Source organism: Bos taurus, chromosome 18 (assembly GCF_002263795.3).
Source record: "Bos taurus isolate L1 Dominette 01449 registration number 42190680 breed Hereford chromosome 18, ARS-UCD2.0, whole genome shotgun sequence".
Lineage (NCBI taxonomy): Eukaryota > Metazoa > Chordata > Mammalia > Artiodactyla > Bovidae > Bos > Bos taurus.
Window position 1 is genome coordinate 14544114 of NC_037345.1, and position 13151 is coordinate 14557264.

Genomic DNA, 13151 nt, shown 5'->3' on the forward strand with positions numbered 1-13151 from the left:
CCATTCGGGGTCTGGGGCACACAGGGGCCATGCTATTGTGCCTCACATTTTCAGGTGCACACAAGGCTCTGCACGGAAGTAGTTTCTGGCTCTCAAACGGGGGTGTCTGGAGGCAGTTTCTGGAGCACCGAGGGGGTTGTTGAAGGAAGGTATCTTCTGGTTCGTTCAGAGGAACGCCTGGAGGTCATTTCTGGTGTACAATGGGGCGCAGGAGCATCGTTTCTAGTTCGCGTCGGGGTGGTGCCCGAACGTCCTTTCTGGTGTACACAGGAACTGCCCTGACGTAGTTTCGGGCACACCGGTTGCTGCCCGCATGTGGTTTCCATGAGTACAGAGGGGCTCAGGGGCGCAGTTTCTGGAACTCAGAAGGCGGCTGTACACCAATCTGGTTCTGACGCACACATAGGGGCATACTGTAGTGTTTCAACGTGTCCACTGGAGGGCACACCAACATGCTTTCTGGTACAAACCTGGGGCCCACGGGCACAGTGCCGTCCACAGATGTGGTTTCGGGTGTACACAGGAGTTGCCCAGAGGTAGTTTCTGATACACACATAAAGTGCCCGGACACGGTTTCTGGAGCACACAGAGGGATGTAACGAACTGATTCCCGCACAGATATAGTGGCATGCTATTGTGTCTAACATGTCCACAAGAGGGCGCACAAACATGCTTTCGGTACACACCTGGGTGTCCTCAGACATAGTTTGTGCCCCCACCGTGGGGGCGAACGGATGTGGTTTCTGGTGCACATAAGGGGTTGCCCAGACGTTTATGATGCACACAGGAAGTGCCCGAAGGTTATTTATGATACACAGGAAGTGACCGGACGTATACCTGAGCATAGATTGTGGCATGCTGTCGTGCCTAACGTGTCCACTGGAGGGCGCACTGACATGCTATTCATGGATACATGGGTGCCCAAAGACCGGGTTTCTGTGCCTGCAGTGGGGGCGAACTGATGTGGTTTCTGGTATAATAAGGGGTGCCCACACGTTGTTTCTGATGCACATAGAGCGATGCAACAATATGATTCCTATGCCATGCTGTGCCTAAAATGTCTACAGGAGAGCACCCACAGACCTGGTTTCTGCGTGAACACGGGGTGAATGGATGGGGTTTCAGGTGCAGATAAAAGGGTGCCGGAATGTTTATGATACGCACTGCTAAACTGCTAAGTCACTTCAGTCGTGTCCGACTCTGTGTGACCCCATAGACGGCAGCCCACCAGGCTCCCCCGTCCCTGGGATTCTCCAGGCAAGAACACTGGAGTGGGTTGCCATTTCCTTCTTCAATGCCATGAAAGTGAAAAGTCAAAGTGAAGTCTCTCAGTCGTGTCAGACCCTTAGCGACCCCATGGACTGCAGCCTACCAGTCTCCTCCGTCCATGAGATTTTCCAGGAAAGAGTACTGGAGTGGGGTGCCATTGCCTTCTCCGATGATCTGCACAGGAAGTACCAAGACTATATATGAAACACACAGGAAGTGGCCGGAGACTATTTACGATGGACACAGGAAGTGACCGGACGTTGTTTCTGGAGTACACAGGAAGTGCCTGGATGGATTTTTGTACATATATAGGGGCACGCTGGAGAAGGCAATGGCACCCCACTCCAGTACTCTTGCCTGGGAAATCCCATGGATGGAGGAGCCTGGTAGGCTGCCGTCTATGGGGTCGCACAGAGTCGGACACGACTGAAGTGGCTTAGCTTAGCTTAGCTTAGGGGTACGCTGTTGTGCCTAGCGTGTACACAGAGGGCGAAGGAACACGCTTTTGGCACACGCATGGGTCCCCGTAGACCTGGTTTCCGTGCCCACAGTGGGGGAATACGGATGTGGTTTCTGCTCCACATAAGGGAGTGTTCGCATGTTGTTCCTGATGCATAGAGGAAGTGCCCGGACGTTGTTTCTGGTGCACTGGAAGTGATGCAACAATCTCATTCCCGAGCATATATACAATGGAATGTTGTCGTGCCTAACGTGTCCATAAGAAGGTGCACCAACATTATCTTGGTGCACAAGAGAGTGTCCACACCTGGTTTCTGGGTCCAGAGTACGGGGTGAACGGATGTGGTTTCAGGTGAACATAAAGGGGTGCCGGGACCATTATTTTTGATTCACACAGGGAGTGTCCGACCAGTTGTTTCTGATACACACAGGAAGTGCCCTAACTTCGTGCATTCTTGCCTATATATATAATTTCGTGCAGTTGCGCCTAACATGTCCACAGGAGGGCGCGCTAACATGCTGTTGGTGAGCACATGGGTGCCAACAGACCTGATGTCTGTGCCTACAGTGGAGGCGAACGGATGTTGTTTCTGGTGCACATAAGGGCCGGGGTGCCCAGACGTAGCTTCTGAGGCACATAGGAAATGCCCGGATGTAGTTTCTGGAGCACACACAGTTCAGTTCAGTTAGTCGCTCATTCGTGTCCAACTGTTTGTGACCCCATGGACTGCAAGACGCCAGGCTTCCCTGTCCATCACCAGTTCCTGGGGCCTACTCAAACTCATGTCCATCGCGTCAGTGATGCCATCCAACCACCTCATCCTGTCGTCCCCTTCTCCTCCTGCCTTCAGTCTTTCCCAGCATCAGGGTCTTTTCCAATGAGTCAGTTGTTCACATCAGGTGGTCAAAGTATTGGAGTTTCAGCTTCAGCATCAGTCCTTCCAATGAATATTCAGGACTGATTTCCTTTAGGATTGACTGCTTGGATAACCTTGCAGTCCAAAGGTCTCTCAAGAATCTTGTCCAACACCACACAGTTCAAAAGCATCAATTCTTCGGTTCTCAGCTTTCTTTACAGTCCAACTCTCACATCCATGCATGACCACTGGAAAAACTATAGTTTTGACTGGACAGACCTTTGATGGTAAAGTAATGTCTCTGCTTTTTAATATGCTGTCTAGGTTGGTCATGGCTTTTCTTCCAAGGAACAAACGTCTTCTAATTTCATGGGTGCAGTCACCATTTGCAGTGATTTTGGAGCCCCCCAAAATAAAGTCTGTCACTGTTTCCATTGTTTCCCCATCTATTTGCCATGAAGTGATGGAACTGGATGCCATGATCTTAGTTTTCTGAATGTTGAGTTTTAAGCCAACTTTTGCACTCTCCTCTTTTACTTTCATCAAGAGATTCTTTAGTTCTTCCTCACTTTCTGCCATAAGGGTGATGTCATCTGCGTATCTGAAGTTATTGATATTTCTCCTAGCAATCTTGATTGCAGCTTGTGCTTCCTCCAGCCCTGCATTTAGCATGATGTACTCAGCATATAAGTTAAATAAGCAGGGTGACAATACACAGCCTTGACTTACTCCTTTTCCAATTTGGAACCAGTCTGTTGTTCCATGTCCCGTTCTAACTGTTGCTTCTTGACCTGCATACAGATTTCTCAGGAGGCAGGCAGGTGGTCTGGTATTCTCATCTCTTTAAGAATTTCCCACAGTTCGTTGTGATCCACACAAAGGCTTTGGCACACAGAGGTACGCAACAATTTGATTCCTACGCGCATATATAGTGTCATGCTGTCGTGCCTAACATGTCCACAGGAGGGCGCATCAACATGCTTTCAGTGCACATGTGGGTGCCCACAGACCTGGTGTCTGCGCCCACCGTGGGGGCAAACGGATTTGGTTTCAGGAGCACATGAGGGACGGAGAAGGAAATGGTAACCCACTCCAGTGTCCTTGCCTTGAGAATCCCGGAAACGGCAAAGCCTAGTGGGCTTTGGATGCGGTAGCACAGAGTCGGACACGACTGAAGCGACTTAGCAGCAGCAGCAGCAGCACATAAGGGATTCCGAATATTGTTTCTGATTCACTCAGGAAATACCGGGACGTTATTTATGACGCACACAGATAGTGCCCAGACGTTTCTGATGCACACAGAAGTGCCCAGTAGTTTCTGAAACATACAGAGTTGCAACAGTTTGATCCCCACGCATACAGTGGCATCCTGTCATCCCTAACGTGTACACAGGAGGGCGCACCAACATGCTTTTTTTGCACAGACTGGTGCCCACATACCTGGTTCCCGCGCCCATAACGGGGGCGCAAGGATGTGGTTTCTGGTGCACACAAGGGGGTACCTGGATGTAGTTTCTGACACATAGGAACTGCCCGGAAGTAGTTTCTGCAGCTCCCGGGCGGTAGCCCGGATGCGATTTCATTGAGTACAGAGGAGCTGACGGATATAGTTTCTGGAGCGCACTGAGGGCAGGGTGCACTATTCTGGTTCTTGGACATATATGGGGGCATACCGTCGTGCTTCACATGTTCACGGGGTAGGGAGCGGCGCACCAACATGCTTTCTGGTACATACATGGGGGGCCCACAGAGGTGGTTCCCAAGCCCGCAGTGAGGGTGCACAGATATGGTTTCTGGTGCACAGAAGGGGACACCAGGACGCATTTTATGGAGCACCGAGGGGTTGAGAAACCTGTATGCATCTCAGGAAGCAACAGTTAAAACTGGACATGGAACAACAGACTGGTTCCAAATAGGAAAAGGAGTACGTCGAGGCTGTATATTGTCACCCTGCTTATTTAACTTATATGCAGAGTACATCATGAGAAACGCTAGGCTGGAGGAAGCACAAGCTAGAATCAAGATTGCCAGGAGAAATATCAATAACCTCAGACATGCAGATGACACCACCCTTATGGCAGAAAGTGAAGAACTAAAGAATCTCTTGATGAAAGTGAAAGAGGAGAGTGCAGAAGTTGGCTTAAAGCTCAACATTCAGAAAACTAAGATCATGGCATCTGGTCCCATCACTTCATGGCAAATAGATGGAGAAACAGTGGCTGACTTTATTTTTCTGGGCTCCAAAATAACTTTAGATGGTGATTGCAGCCATGAAATTAAAAGATGCTTACTCCTTGGAACAAAGTTATGACCAACCTAGACAGTATATTAAAAAGCAGAGACATTACCAACAAAGGTCTGTCTCGTCAAGGCTATGGTTTTCCCCGTGGTCATGTATGGATATGACAGTTGGACTGTAAAGAAACCTGAGGGCCAAAGAATTGATGCTTTTGAACTGTGGTGTTGGAGAAGACTCTTGAGAGTCCCTTGGACTGCAAGGAGATCCAACCACTCCATCCTAAAGATCAGTCCTGGGTGTTCACCGGAAGGACTGATGTTGAAGCTGAAACTCCAATACTTTGACCACCTGATGTGAAGAGCTGACTCATTGGAAAAGACCCTGATACTGGGAAAGATTGAGGGCAGGAGGAGAAGGGGACGACAGGATGAGATGGTTGGATGGCATCACCAACTTGATGGACATGGGCTTGGGTGGACTCCGGGAATTAGTGATGGATAGGGAGGCATGGCGTGCTGCAGTTCATGGGGTCACAAAGAGTCAGACACGACTGAGTGACTGAACTGAACTGATGGGTTGAGGACTGTTTTCTGGTTTGCACAGGGTGGCGCCCAGAGGTAGCTTCCGGTGTACACAGCAGGTACAGGAACATAGTTTCTAGTTTATACAGTGCCCGGACATAGTTTCTGTAACACACAGGAAGTGCCCTGATGAAGGTTTGTGAATATGGAAGGGGCATGAACATTGTTACTGGAGTATGTGGGGCGGTGGCAGGGTGGACCAATCTGGTTCTGGCGCGCACGTAGGAGCATGCTGTGGTGCTTCACGTTGTCCATAAGGTGTACACACAGGGGCCCACAGTGGGGGTGCATGCAGGAAGTGCCTGGGTGCAGTTTCCAATGCACATAGCACAGTGCTCAGAGGTGGTTCCTGTGAGCTCAGGGGTGTAAACTGTGGCCATCCAGGTCAGAGAAACTAGAGGGCCTGTCCCAGACTTGGGGTTGGCATAGGTTTCTCAGTTGGTTCCTGGGTAATTTAGAGGCCTGAGGTGAGGAAAGCTCGTACATAAATGTATACTGATGTTGTGCACTAGGTTTTCAATTTTTAATAGTTTAAAATTATTTCATGGTAAAATCGTAAAGAAACTGGATCCTATCAAGTCGGACTGAGCAGGGCTTGGGAATCTCACTCCTCACACTACCTACCTGCCCGCTTCAGGAACGCATCAGCCTGTCCTTGGGGCTGGACCACACGCCAAGGGTCCCCACCTCAGGCGCACACCCACATCCTCCTCCCGCCTCCCGCCAGCCACTGAAACAAAGATGGAAACGGTTCTCAATCTTTTTACTCAGAACAGCATTTCAGAAGGCAAGCTTTGCCGGCTTCCCTTTGATGAGGAGTAGCCTCTGCCCCCACTGTGTCCCGGTGGGGCTCCACACCCCCTGGGGACACACTTGGGACCCTCTCTGGATCCCCAGCACATGGGAGCCCCAAGGGATGACGAGAGTGTAAGGCGAGGTGGTCATCACAGAAGACAGATCAGACACTCTTGATCCCTTTTCTCTCTGGTCTCACACTACTGTCTATAGTTTATTGTACAGAACACCTGTGGCCTCCAAGTCCTGGAGGTATGAAACGCAGTGAGCCTCGGGAAAGCTGTCCCACATTTCTGTCCACCAGAGCCGTCGCTGTGAGGACGGTTGGTCTGAGGCCTCTGGTCAGCCCCAACCACAGGTGCTTTCCGGTTGCTGCTTCCTGTCTACTGTTCCTTCTCTTTTGGCAAAAACAAAAAACCCTGGGAGCTTCAGGAAGACAAAGTAAACTTTAGGAATTGAAGAAAACAGAAACGTGCAGCCTATCTGAAGCTCCCCTCAGGCTCCCGCACGTCATCTGAACCAGTGTAGCCGCGGGCCCCACTGTGGCTCTCTTATCAGTCACTCCGGCTTCAAGGTCAACAGCGTGGGCCCACCATGCAGCAGGAGCCAGTCAGGGGAGGCACCCTATTACTACAATTACGGGAATAACGTCCCCCCAGGAGGGGGAAGAGCCTGAGCCCATCTAGCGGCAGGACCAGGTTCCAGCTGGAGCAGGGAGCCTGGGGGTTGGGGGAAGCTGGCAACAGGGAGCCGCTCCGACCCTGGCTGGCTGACTGCTCCCCATGCGTCTGCCATCACGGAGTCTGAAGGCCCCCATATCCATGTGGAGACCACTGGCCAGTCCCTGTAAATTTCTTAGCGGGTAGTGGATGGAGGGAGCCTGCAGACTGTCCAGCTGGTTGGCCCAGAGTCACAGAAATCACCCACAGAAGTCAGAAGTTTGTGCAAACTCACCCTGTAGGGCACAGACCCACGCCCACACTCAGACAAGAAGAAGAGTCCCAGGGCTGGCAGGTGAGAGGCTGAGAGCAGCAGGGGCCAGTGCTGCCGCAGGCTGTAGGCTCGCTCGGCAGAAAGGCCAGACCAGAGGGAAAGGGTGGAGGCGGCCTTCCCAGCCTTCCCCCAGGCCAGGAAGGGGCGCTGGTGCGGGGTCTGCTAATTCCTCAGGGCGGCCAACCTGCAAACAACAGGACCCTCTGAGGCCCCGCAACAGCGCCCTCCACCTCTTCCAGGCCATCCTAGTTGCCTTCCTCCCCTTCTAGGGTAAGCTGCCTGACGCCCCCACCCCCACTGCAGACACGGGGCTGGGTTTCTGCGCCCCGCCCACCTCCGGGACAGCTGGTCCTCCTGGCTGCGCACGGAGCTCTCGCCCACAGCAGAGGCGCCCTCAGGCAGCTGGCTGAGCTGGTCCAGCACCTCCAGGCCGTTCTCCTCCGCGATCTGCAGGATGAGGCTGTCTACCTGCTCCTGTGGCGTGGTCAGCGTGGTGGCCGAGCTCATGGAGTCTTCCATCACCTGGGGGTCGAGTGCTGGGCAGTCAGGGCACCCTGGGGCTCCCTCTGTCCCTCCAGCCCCTTCTGGCACTCTCCCCAGCGCACACTCTCCAGAGTGCTGGTCCTGGGGCACCCACCCCAGCCCCGGGCCCCCTCTCCCCTGCTGGACCTCTGTGGGCTGGTCTGGATTCCACACAAGAAACCGGGCTCCAGGGGAGTGACTGCCCCAGGGGGAGGGAGGGAGCAGACGTGGCCATTACCCGCACACCTGGGCGCACGTACCGACGTGTGTACATCCAGGTTCTGCACCTGCTGCTCGAACCTGTCCATCACAGCAGAGACCTTCTGCAGGTCCATGGTGCTGAGGGCCCGGTCCAGGGCTTTGGTCACCTGCGCCATGTTCTTGGTCACCTGGCAGAGGCAAGAATGAAGAGGTGGGCAGGGCCCTCAGGCCCCAGGGGTCCCTGCATGGCACGTCCCCAGATGGTGCTGTCGATGGAAGAATGGACAGGAGGAGACCCAGGCCGTGCATGGACACTTAAGAGCCTTCAGGGCGTGTCTCACACTGGTGCCTGCCTGACCGTAGAGAGGGAATCCCAGGGTGACCCCAGTCCCAGCTGCACCCTCAACTCTGCCAGCAGAAGCCGGCCGCATCCCCTGGCCAAGCACTCACCCCCTTCATGGTCACTGCTGTCTGCACCTTAGAGGCCACGGCATCCACGCGGGACGCCATGCGGAGCCAGTTCACACCTTCGTTCTTTTTGCGGATGGCGTTCTCAGCATACACACGTGCACACTCTACATTCTTCTGCTGAAGGGCCTGAAATTCAGGAGGGAGATGCCAGCTGGGGTCCTGTCCTGGGGCTCTCTGTCTGCTGGTGAGGGGGTGGCCCCTTCTCAGCCTCTCCCCAGGGGTTCTCCTCAGAAATGTCTCAGGAGTGAGGGTATCTAGGACCAGGGCCCCAACCAGCCCCCAGACAGGATCAGACAAAAGAAAGCCAAGCCCAAAGACCATGGCCGCCTTTCCATGCGTCCTCTCCACTGCCATGCCCGGCCCCCTCAGCTCCTCCTGGGTCACACATAGAATCTGTCCACCTGGAAGCAGCAGAGCTGGAAAGGCCAGCATGGCCAGTGCTGACCCTCTGGGGGACAAGGCTTCAGACCACACGGTCAGCTGCGTTCCTTTTCTTCCCCAGGGCACCGGGTCACTCAGACTGGCCCAGACCCCAGGAGCTACTGCAGCCACTCAACGGCTGTAACCAGTGGCTACAAGCAAGTCCCCCAAGAGCATGGGCGACCCCAGGAGCCTCCAGCCTCGCCCCGCCCCATGGAGGGTCAGAGCACAGGACCAACAGGACGGCCCGGCCAGCGTCAGGGCCCACACTCACCTTCTTCACCTTGGCCTGCTCTGCCTTGGAGTCCTTCTCCGCCTTCTTGGCCAGCTTCTCCAGCTGCTTTGCCGTGAACTGAGGTAAGGAGGCTGGGTCACTGCATCAGCCTGCCTGGCCCACACCCCGCCCTCCTGGGCCTCAAGTCCACCCGAGGGACTGCCGCCTCTGCTGGACAATCCGCTCCCCTCCTAGCATCCTGTCCGTGGGCTGTGCCTGCAACCGCCTTCCCTCCATACACAGGCGGGCTGCGGGGGCCTCAGCCCCACCTTCCAGCCTGTTCCACAGAACAGCAGCTGGGGGCCTGTTGAGAAACTGCCCACAGGCCTCACCAGCGTAAACCCCTCCCTCTCTGATCTCCTCCTTCCGTCTGGCTGTGAAGCAAACAGCTGAACGCCTTGGTGTCTGGGCCTCAGGCTGACGTGTGTCCTGCTCCCGTGGTCTGGCCCATGTAGGTCACCAGCTCCCTAACTGTAGGCTCATGGCCACAGGATGCTCTCTCCAAAGTCAACCCACTTCCTGGTCATCAAACTCAATCCTGAGAGGCCTTTAAATCAACATCTGCATCACCTGACCCCCAGACCGTTCTCTTCCTGCACTGTCCAGTCCAGTAGGCACTAGACACATGTGGCTATTTAAGTTTAAATTACTTAAAACTTAAGTAAAACATCAGTTCCTTGGTCCTGGGAGCCCCACTCCAGGCGCCCAGTGTGGCTGGCGTCAGCTGTCGCTGTGCACAGATAGCCGGGCTGGTGCAGCCCTTCTCCTGCCCCAGCCGCCAAGGCCCCTCCCGAGGCGGCTCCTCGGCCTCCTGTCCAGCCTTGCCCGGCCCCCCCACCCCACGCACAGCCTGAAGTACACACCGGACCACCATCTACTGCTGCTAAACAAGGTCCTTTCCTCTGGCCAGGTGCCCTGGGACTCTCTAGTCAGCTCCAAAACGGAGCCCCCGGCGTGACCTCGCACACCTCAGCCCTGGTCAGAGCGGCCCCCAGACCTCTGCTGACTGGAAGCTGGCAGGGAGAAGGCTCAGACGAGCCAGGGGAACAAGTGGCCTCCCAGAGGCCAGCAGTGTTCTCTCAGCCAGTGTCACCCGGGATTTCCAGTTGTAGAGAAAAGGTTTCTTGTGTGTCTACCTCCCGTCCTCCGTTCCTCAGGGAGAAGTCCAGGTGGTCCTGACCTGGGAATCTGGTCTGGAGGCCCCAGGGCTGAGCTGGTGCAGCTGCTACAGTTGGGACCAGACAACCTCACTCCCTTGTCCTTCAGAGCCCACGTGTGTGTTCCCTCTGAGGGACTAAGGAACTCTGACAGAGCCTGCCACCACCGCGGGCAGGAAGGATGCTCGCTGCCAGAAAGAATGCTGTCCCGTGTGTGACTCTGAAGGACGTGAGGCCACCATTTTAAACACCGCATGGACCGTTTACGGGATGCACACAGTCGCCCTCAGGGACAAGTCCAAGTGACCTGCTTCCGCTCAGCCCAAGAAAAGCCAGAAAGGCATGTCCCCGACCCTTTGGTCATCAGTCTGGCTGGGCACTGTCCTAAGTGTGACTTACACCATCTGTCCCCACTGACAACCACCGGGATAGGGTCAGGGTGAAAGGCTGATCAGCACATACCTTCAGCTGGAACAGGGTGTCTGCAAAGAGAGACGATTAAAAGATGGTGAGGAGTGTGAGAAGCAGCACTCCTAGTCGGCTGATGGTCACCACCTCCCCTGAATGTGAAGAGCTGCCACAGAACTGGGGCCTGGAGGGAGGCCCACTCACACCAGCTTGGCACCTCCTTAGCCACAAAGCTCAGGCAATGAGAGTTTCCCTGACCTTCTGACACCTCTAGGAAACACCTGGACAGCACCAGCTGACCTTAAGGGTATGAGTGCAGTCCACAGTGAAAACTCAGTACGGTCTGTAATCAGTGCAGCTTTACAAAGGACCCTTGGGAGTTCTCCCCAGTCTAGTAAGGTTTACTACTTGTTGTTCAGTTGCTAAGTCTTGTCTGACTCTTTGGAACTCCATGGACTGCAGCACGCCAGGCTTCCCTGTCCTTCACTATCTCCTGGAGTTTGCATAAACTCATGACCATTGAGTTGGTAGTGCTATTTAACCACTCATCCTCTGCCACCCCTTCTCCTTTTGCCCTCGATCTTTCCCAGCCTCAGGGTCTTTTCCAGTGAGTTAGCTCTTCACATCAGGTGGCCAGAGTATTAGAGCTTCAGCTTTAGCATCAGTCCTTCCAATGATTATTCAGAGTTGATTTCCTTTAGGATTGACTAGTTTGATCTTGCAGTCCAAGGGACCCTCAAGAGTTCTCCAGCACCACAGTTCAAAAGCACCTTCAGTGCTCAGCCTTCTTTATGGTCCAACTTTCACATCTGTACATAACTACTACAAAAACCATAGCTTTGACTAAAAGGATTTTTGTTGGCAAAGTGATGTCTCTACTTATTAATAGGTTTGCCACAGCTTTTCTTTCAAGGAGCAAGTGTCTTTTAATTCCATGGCTGCAGTCACCATCTGCAGTGATTTTGGAGCCCAAGAAAATAGTACTTGACAGTCTGTTTTTCATGGATAAAAACAGCAGGGTAATGATTCTTAAGTTATAAAAGAGCTGGCCCACAGAGACCACTCTCCATGGGAGCTGCCATTTCTGAGCCATCAAATCTGCAATGACCAACCGGAGACGTGCATGTGCGAACGTGTTACTGGCGAAGTCCCTTGGTATCTGAATTTGCCACTCGCCCAAACTCAAGAGCTAGGTAGTTTCACCTTAAAACTATCTCAGTGTATCCCATTCCTAAATTTGGGAAATGATTCTTGAAACTGTTTACCACACTAGCCCAGAATGAAGAAACAAAATTCTGGAACCAGAATCCAGACCCATAAAGGCAGGTGAAGGCTCCCAGCTGAGAGCTCCCCTGGGCCCTGTGCATCTGCCACCCATGAGCGCAGGCCCTGGGCAAGGCCAGGTTGTCTGTGCATCTAGAGCAGGTGGCAGGCAGCGTGCTTACTGCGGGGGACAGCAAGGCTGTGTTAGGTGTGGCCCAGACTCGGGTGGGAGGGACAGACTCCCACCCGAGGCAAAACCTGGCCCTAGAGAAAAGGGATATAAGAAAACAGAACTCCCTGGGGAGCTGAAGCTGAGTGGGAGGGGCAAAACCCAACGTGTGTGTGCTGGGCATTGGGGTGGGGTGCCTTCATCTTCTCTCTGAGGCAATCTGTATAGAATTTCCTTCTCGACAGTGACGTTCCACCTGTCTATCACACCAGCACTGAAACATTATAGCAAATGTATCTATCTTCACTTTATCACAGATGCTTCCTGTTCCTAGGCAGAGCAGGGCAGAGAGCCCTGAGGTGGTACTGCTGGCAGCGGAGGACCAGACGGACGACCAAGCCGCCTGGGGCTTGCGCCTGCATGGACTCCCTCCCAGCCTGTTTTCCCATCTGCGGAATGGAATCATACGGTTCCTACCTCAAGAACTTCTGTGCCTGTACCTAATGAGGATTTTTTGCCTTAGCTCTTATTTCTCTTGGTAATGTTCTGGGGGCACTGGTACAACTGCCTCCTTTTCGGGTGCCCTCTGACCCGGAATCCCAGGGCCCAAAAGCCTGATGTCCCTCACCAATACAGCAGCTTGGCAAGTGGCGGGCGGAGGGGGGGGGGGGCGGGGCGGGGGTAGGGGCAGCTGGTCGTTGGGGAGAGCCGGGGAAGTGGGCGGGGATCAGGGAAGGGGCTCTGGTATCGGAGTTCTGGGTCGAGGTCCCGGGTTATGGGGTCGGGGACTGGGGTCCCGGGTTCAGGCCCCGGAGTTCGGGGTCGGGTTTCAGGTCTGGGATCGAGGCCAGGGGCACCCGCCTAAGCCCCGCCCGCCCCGCCCCGTGCAGCCCCGGAGGGCGGCGGCCTCTCACCGTCCATGGCTGGTCCGGCAGCGGCAGGCCTGGAAAAGGCAGACCGACAGGATCTTCCAGCGGCGTCAACAGAACCGACCGCGGCTGGCGAGCGGACCGGAGGGCGGGTGGGCACTTCCGGGTCGCGCCTATTTCGGAGGCGGGGCGCTCTCGCGAGAG

General features: G+C 54.4%; 1 protein-coding gene across 2 annotated transcripts; it reads right to left on the reverse strand.

The window, feature by feature from the left end:
- Positions 1–6151: 6151 nt before the first annotated feature.
- CHMP1A (charged multivesicular body protein 1A) lies at positions 6152–13127 on the reverse strand. Of its 2 annotated transcripts, XR_009491185.1 has the most exons (8): positions 12993–13101; positions 10701–10720; positions 9082–9159; positions 8367–8513; positions 7976–8104; positions 7528–7715; positions 7155–7377; positions 6152–6626 (listed from the first exon to the last, which is right to left on the reverse strand). XR_009491185.1 is itself a non-coding variant. In NM_001191260.2 (7 exons), exons 1-7 carry the CDS (start codon positions 12997–12999, stop codon positions 7356–7358), a joined length of 591 nt encoding a protein of 196 aa, NP_001178189.1. In that variant the 5' UTR covers positions 13000–13127; the 3' UTR covers positions 6378–7355. The 2 variants fall into 2 exon arrangements, 1 of the variants encoding a protein (NP_001178189.1); NM_001191260.2 differs by having other exon boundaries at positions 6378–7377; positions 12993–13127.
- Between the last annotated feature and the right edge of the window lie 24 nt (positions 13128–13151).

Coding starts and splice junctions, on each gene's coding strand:
- CHMP1A (NM_001191260.2), bottom strand. Junction 8,514..9,081: donor AGCAGGCCAAGGTGAAGAAG/GTGAGTGTGGGC, acceptor CCTGAATTTCAG/GCCCTTCAGCAGAAGAATGT. Junction 8,105..8,366: donor CAGCAGTGACCATGAAGGGG/GTGAGTGCTTGG, acceptor TGCCTCTGCCAG/GTGACCAAGAACATGGCGCA.